Source organism: Salmo trutta, chromosome 18, assembly GCF_901001165.1.
Source record: "Salmo trutta chromosome 18, fSalTru1.1, whole genome shotgun sequence".
Classification (NCBI taxonomy): Eukaryota; Metazoa; Chordata; class Actinopteri; order Salmoniformes; family Salmonidae; genus Salmo; species Salmo trutta.
In genome coordinates, this window is record NC_042974.1 from 27,766,172 (window position 1) to 27,772,628 (window position 6,457).

The 6,457-nt window shown below is 40.7% G+C and overlaps 1 protein-coding gene across 1 annotated transcript; it reads right to left on the bottom strand.

Annotated features, from left to right (window-relative positions):
* Positions 1–1,113: 1,113 nt before the first annotated feature.
* Positions 1,114–4,488, bottom strand: LOC115153113 (oocyte zinc finger protein XlCOF6). Its single transcript, XM_029698177.1, has 4 exons — positions 4,198–4,488; positions 3,712–3,969; positions 3,512–3,608; positions 1,114–3,383 (listed from the first exon to the last, which is right to left on the bottom strand). The coding sequence occupies exons 1-4, from the start codon at positions 4,342–4,344 to the stop codon at positions 1,576–1,578; spliced, it is 2,310 nt and encodes a 769-aa protein (XP_029554037.1). The 5' UTR covers positions 4,345–4,488; the 3' UTR covers positions 1,114–1,575.
* Positions 4,489–6,457: the final 1,969 nt, after the last annotated feature.

Here is a 6,457-nt window from a genome sequence, read left to right on the forward strand (position 1 = left end):
CAAAGTACTGAGTAAAGGGTCTGAATAATTATGTAAATGTGATATTTCTCTTATTTTGAATACATTTTCAAACATTTCTAGAAAGTGGTTTTGGCCTTGTCATTATGGGGTATTGTGTGTAGATTGAAGAGGGGGGAAAAAACGATTTAATCAATTTTAGAATAAGGCTGTAACGTAACAAAATGTGGAAAAGGTCAAGGGGTCTGAATACTTTCCGAATGCACTGAAAATATTTTTATTCATGTTCCTTTATTATTTTCCCCTAACCCTACCACCCCTCCCCTAATTGGAGTAAACTAATGGACAACACTTAGGCTTCAACTTCCAGCTATACATACTATATAAATGTTTTGTTAGTTTTTTCCCCTTTAGCTACCCTCAACCCCTCCCATCAATCTCTGAACACCATCCAGTTTTGATTTCTATTTGCCATTCAACTCTGCTCTGGTGTTTCACAAAAGTTCTGAACCTTTCTATTCTCATAGTTTGTATAGATTGTACAATAAAGATAAACATTTTTGCTTATAGAGTATTATAATTATATTATTGGTCAATTTACTGACTTTTCAGATCACCCAGCAGTGCTATTTGCAGAGTTAACTCCAGGTAAACGTTGCAATTCTTCAGCCATTCCTGAACCTGCGACCAAAAACAAATTACATATGGGCGGTACCAATACAAATGATCTAAGGATTCGGTCCCTTGGCAGCAAAATCTGCAGAGCTGGGTTTGTTGTATCCCCCATAAATATATATATATATATATATATATACACACACACACACACACACACACACATACATACATATATATATATATATATATATATATACATACATACATATATATATATATATATACATACATACATATATATATATAACATTCTATTGGTTGCAAGAATTTTGTATAATCATTTAAATTGAAAAACTCAAAGTTCTGAATATTTTGTACTGAATATCTTTAAACTCACAACATTAGTTAAGCCTACATTAAAGGACACCTTTTCTTTGGTTCAACTGAACAGCAACATAGGTAACGAATAAACACACACACACACACACACACACACACACACACACACACACACACACACACACACACATATATAACTTGATTCTAAGTAGATTTATTTAATTTAGATTTACAGGGACAAAACACAAGGCAAACACCTCTTGTTACCTGAGTTGTAAAGTGAGCAAATGTATTGCAACATACTGTAAAATACTCATGCTGCAACATTACTGGTGCATGTGGGTTGAAATATGGACATGCTACATACATATTACATACATATAATAACATAGTAGTACTTATCAATAGACTAGGCCCAGGTTACCTGAGAGACATGATGATAGCAACAGTGATGCAAATTTCAACCCATCCTAATATAACATCAGGGGGAATCCATGGAAGGACCATGGACGTACAGTAGAAGGCTTGCATTGTCATTTATGCAGCTTGTGTAATAGCTAGATATTCTATAATTATAATTACTACATGGATTTGCAACATTCATAGCGTTTTTTGCAAAGCAGCTCCAGCTAGGCAGGTGTGTTGGTATTGTGCCATTATTCATACATTATTACAGTACTTGTGAGAGTCTCCAACAGTCACTTCCACTATTTGTTCTTGAACTTCAATACACTTGTGTTCCTTCAAATTTCTCATACAGGAGAAGCTCTTCCTGCATTTGGAGCAGTTGTATGGTTTTTCCCCAGTGTGCACTTGCTGGTGAGCCTTGAGATTGTTAGCTTGGCTGAAAGTCTTCCCACACAAAATGCAGAGAAACGGTTTCTCCCCAGTGTGCACGCGTTTGTGGCGAACAAGGTTCTGTGCAAAACTGAAGCTCTTCCCACACAGGTCACAGGTATGTGGCCTCTCTCCAGTGTGAGTGCGTAGGTGAAGATTGAGGAAATGCTGTTTGGCGAAGTGCTTCTCACACATGGTGCAGCTGAATGGTTTCCCCTCAGTGTGAATGAGCCGGTGAGCGTTATAGTAACTCAGGGAACTGTACCCTTGTTCACATATATCACAGGTAAACGTCTTCTTGCCTGTGTGGACCCGACGATGAGTTTTGAGATTGGTAGCGGTGTGGAAATTCTTTCCGCATTCTTCACAAGAGTGAGTTTTTTTCTCTGTGTGTGTCACCTGGTGCCTTTTCAGATAGTTTGCAGACCGGTAGCATTTTCCACACTCTAAGCAGTCATAGGGTTTGTCCCCACTGTGGATCTTCTGGTGGATCATCAGCGAACTCTTTTGGTTGAAGCTCTTTCCACATACGTCACATACAAATGTTTTCTCACCTGTGTGAATGCGCTGGTGAACTTTGAGATGACTAGCTTGAGTGAAACTCTTCTGGCATATGTCACAGGTGAATGCTTTAACACCAGAGTGAGTCTGCTGGTGTCTGCGGAGGTTAGGCGCTAAACTAAAACATTTGCCACAGATCTCACAGCTAAATGCTTTCTCACCAGTGTGAACTACGTGGTGGGTATTAAGGGCACTTTTCAGGCTGAAGCCTTTTCCGCATTGGTCACACATGTAGGGCTTCTCTCCGGTGTGGGTCCTTCGGTGAGCCTTGAGGCCACTTCTCTGGCTGAATCTATTGCCACATATGTCACAGCTGAAAGGTCGCTCTCCTTTGTGTACAGTCAGCACGTGTACATTTAAACTTCGTCTAGCTGTAAAAGACTTCCCACACGTTGTACACTTAAATGGTCTTTCTCCTGTGTGTACACCCTGGTGTACTATCATATCTCTCTGCCTGGCAAAAACCTTCCCACACTGAGAGCACTTGAATCTCTTCTCTCCTCTGTGTACAGCTATTCTGTGAGCTTTGAGGCTACATTTTGCAGGGAAAGCCTTAGCACACAAAGTACATCTTAATACCTTCTCTTTCTCTCCTTTGAAAACCACCTGGTGTTCTTTAAGCTGGCTCTGGGTGCCAAATATCTTCCCGCAGTATGTGCACTTGAATCGCTTCTCCCTTTTGTGGACTATAACGTGGTGTACTTTGAGACTGCACTTTGCTGTAAAGCCCTTCCCACACTGCGTACACTTAAATGGCCTCTCACCCGTGTGGACAACCTGGTGGGCTTTCAGGTTACTTAGTTTACTAAAAGCCTTCCCACACTGTACACAGCTTAAACATTTATCTCCTTTGACAGATTTCTGGCCCTTTGTGCGTCTCGCCACACGCAGTCTCATTTGACGTACTGTGGGAGCCGCCATCTTAGCATCATTGGATATGCCTGTGGGCGCAGCAGGCTCTAAGTCTTGGTCATCTTGGGCCTTTGCTGGTGAGAGTGGTGTAGTAATCTCCTCCTCCAAGTTGTGTTCAATAGTAGCATCCTCCCCAGCCTCTGTCCTGGATTCTCCATCTGGGCAGTAGATATTCAATATTAATTCATTTAAACTTTCTAAGTTGTGAATATAAGATGTAATGCAGTCAGTAGACTACATTCAGACCATTCTGAACGTATTGAAAGGTGACTTCATAACTACTTACCTGTGTCCTCACGTGTGTGTCCTGTCTGGGCGTCCTGTTGCAGGGTACCCTCCTTCAACGTGATCCATTCAGCACATTCCTCCTCCGTCTCTGAAGACTAGACGTGAAATAATAAATCAGTGGAAAGTATAGCAACTCATTTGCATCCTATTCATATTCAAGATATTGGTGACCAGTGATATGGATATATGGGAGCTTACCATGCCACTGTTGACTTCAGACAAGCGCACAATTTTAGTCAGGTCTTTTCCTTGGGTCTTCCTGTCCTCTGCACCCACCTCTCCAAGCCCTCTAGTCGTCCTCAGGTCCCCATCCATCAACTGGAGATTCTCCTTCAGAACCTGATTATCTCTCTGACACACAGACACTTGCAGACGCAGAGAAGCTGTATCCTCATCTATGAGACTAATGATTTTTTGCATGGCCTCTCTGCACAATCTCTTCATGGTGGCAGACAGCTGTAAATGGAGAAGACACAAACATATGACACTGACTCTTTTCTTAACTTCTGAGCTAGCTAGTCTCAATGCCAATTTTCTGACCCAAGACATTTGACATAATAATGTCAAACAAACAATTCAGGTTAGCTACCCATACAATGTAACCTATGTAACACACACGTCCGTGCCAACACAATGCAGGCTGGTTAGCTAGACAAATGTAAACTCTGCTTGTGACCAACTTACCTCAGTCCCAGAGCCAGTGCTCTGCCTCTGTGACTCGGTGTAAACGTTTTGACTCGTGCACTCGTCCAACAATTTACTTATTTCCACCACGGCTGCATTTACTAAAAGCCTCATGACGGTGGCCAGTTGATCCTTTAAACGTGACATTTTCCCTGAGATTTAAAAGCCTACATTTAGACAAATATAACGTTATGATTACGCAGTAGATGCTGTCACATTTTAGTTCACTAGCTAACTATTTCATTCAACAAGATGACATCTGCATCTCGTCAACAAAAATAAAAAAGTACTTCCGGGTCTTCTTCTTCTTCTTCTTCGATGAGGTTAACGGTGGTTGAATTCCAATGTGTTGCATAACCGCCACCTACTAGACTGGAGTACAACTCCCTTATACTTTTGTTAAAAAAAAAATATATAAAAAAATATAAATAACCTACCATCTAACACTACAATCACAAAACAAATGTTAAAAAATCAATAAAATAAAAATAACACCACCCTACTCCACTATTTAAATATATTTAGTCCTACCTCATGCCAACCTGAAATAGATAGGACATCACCACTAAACACACCCTGTAATTCTTCTGATGTCAAGTCTCGCACACCCAAATACTTCTCTGCAGCTACCACCATAACCTCAATTTTCTGCGACATACATTCCAACCCTGCAGTAAAGTTGAAAACCATTGCTATAAATGCTAAAAATCCAATTTTCCTGAAACATAACGTTGAGGTCAGAAGTTTACATACACTTAGGTTGGAGTCATTAAAACTCATTTTTCAACCACTCCACAAAATTCTTGTTAACAAACTATAGGTTAGGACATCTACTTTGTGCATAACACAAGTCATTTTTCCAACAATTGTTTACAGACAGATTATTTCACTTATAATTCACTGTATCACAATTCCAGTGGGTCAGAAGTTTACATACACTATGTTGACTGTGCCTTTAAACAGCTTGGAAAATTCCAGAAAATTATCATGGCTTTAGAAGCTTCTGATAGGCTTATTGACATCATTTGAGTCAATTGGCGGTGTACCTGTGGATGTATTTCAAGGCCTACCTTCAAACTCAGTGCCTCTTTGCTTGACATCATGAGAAAATCAAAAGAAATCAGCCAAGACCTCAGAAAAAAAATTGTAGACCTCCACAAGTCTGGTTCCTCCTTGGGAGCAATTTCCAAACGCCTGAAGGTATCACGTTCATCTGTACAAACAATAGTACGCAAGTATAAACACTATGGGACCACGCAGCCGTCATACCGCTCAGGAAGGAGACACGTTCTGTCTCCTAGAGATGAATGTACTTTGGTGCGAAAAGTGCAAATCAATCTCAGAACAACAGCAAAGGACCTTGTGAAGATGCTGGAGGAAACAGGTACAAAAGTATCTATATCAGTAAAATGAGTCCTATATTCACATAACCTGAAAGGCCGCTCAGCAACGAAGAAGTCACTGCTCCAAACCCGCCATAAAAAAGCCAGACTACGGTTTGCAACTGCACATGGGGACAAGATCTTACTTTTTGGAGAAATGTCCTCTGGTCTGTTGAAACAAAAATAGAACTGTTTGGTCATAACTGCCATCGTTATGTTTGGAGGAAAAAGGGGGAGGCTTGCAAGCCGAAGAAAAGCATTCCAACCGTGAAGCACGGGGGTGGCAGCATCATGTTGTGGGGGTGCTTTGCTGCAGGAGGGACTAGTGCACTTCACAAAATAGATGGCATCGTGAGGTAGGAAAATAATGTGGATATATTGAAGCAACATCTCAAGACATCAGTCAGGAATTTAAAGCTTGGTCGCAAATGGGTCTTCCAAATGGACAATGAGCCCAAGCATACTTCCAAAGTTGTGGCAAAATTTAAGGACAACAAAGTCAAGGTATTGGTGTGGCCATCACAAAGCCCTGACCTCAATCATATAGAAAATTTGTGTGCAGAATTGAAAAGCGTGTGCGAGCAAGGAGGCCTACGAACCTGACTCAGTTACACCAGCTCTGTCAGGAGGAATGGGCCAAAATTCACCCAACTTATTGTGGGAAGCTTGTGGAAGGCTACCCGCAACGTTTGACCCAAGTTAAACAATTTAAAGGCATTGCTACCAAATACTAATTGAGTGTTTGTAAACTTCTGACCAACTGGGAATGTGATGAAAGAAATAAAAGCTGAAATAAATCATTCTCTCTACTCTTGTTCTGAAATTTCAAATTTTTAAAATAAAGTGGTGATCCTAACTGACATAAGACAGGGCATTTT

What these genes read in the sequence shown, in the direction of transcription:
- LOC115153113 (XM_029698177.1), bottom strand. Translation starts at nt 4,344, where the DNA reads ATGTCACGTTTAAAGGATCAACTGGCCACCGTCATGAGGCTTTTAGTA. An exon ending in CTGAAGTCAACAGTGGCATG is followed by an intron (nt 3,609 to 3,711) that starts GTAAGCTCCCAT and finishes TTTCACGTCTAG; the next exon opens with TCTTCAGAGACGGAGGAGGA. An exon ending in ACACACACGTGAGGACACAG is followed by an intron (nt 3,384 to 3,511) that starts GTAAGTAGTTAT and finishes TCTACTGCCCAG; the next exon opens with ATGGAGAATCCAGGACAGAG.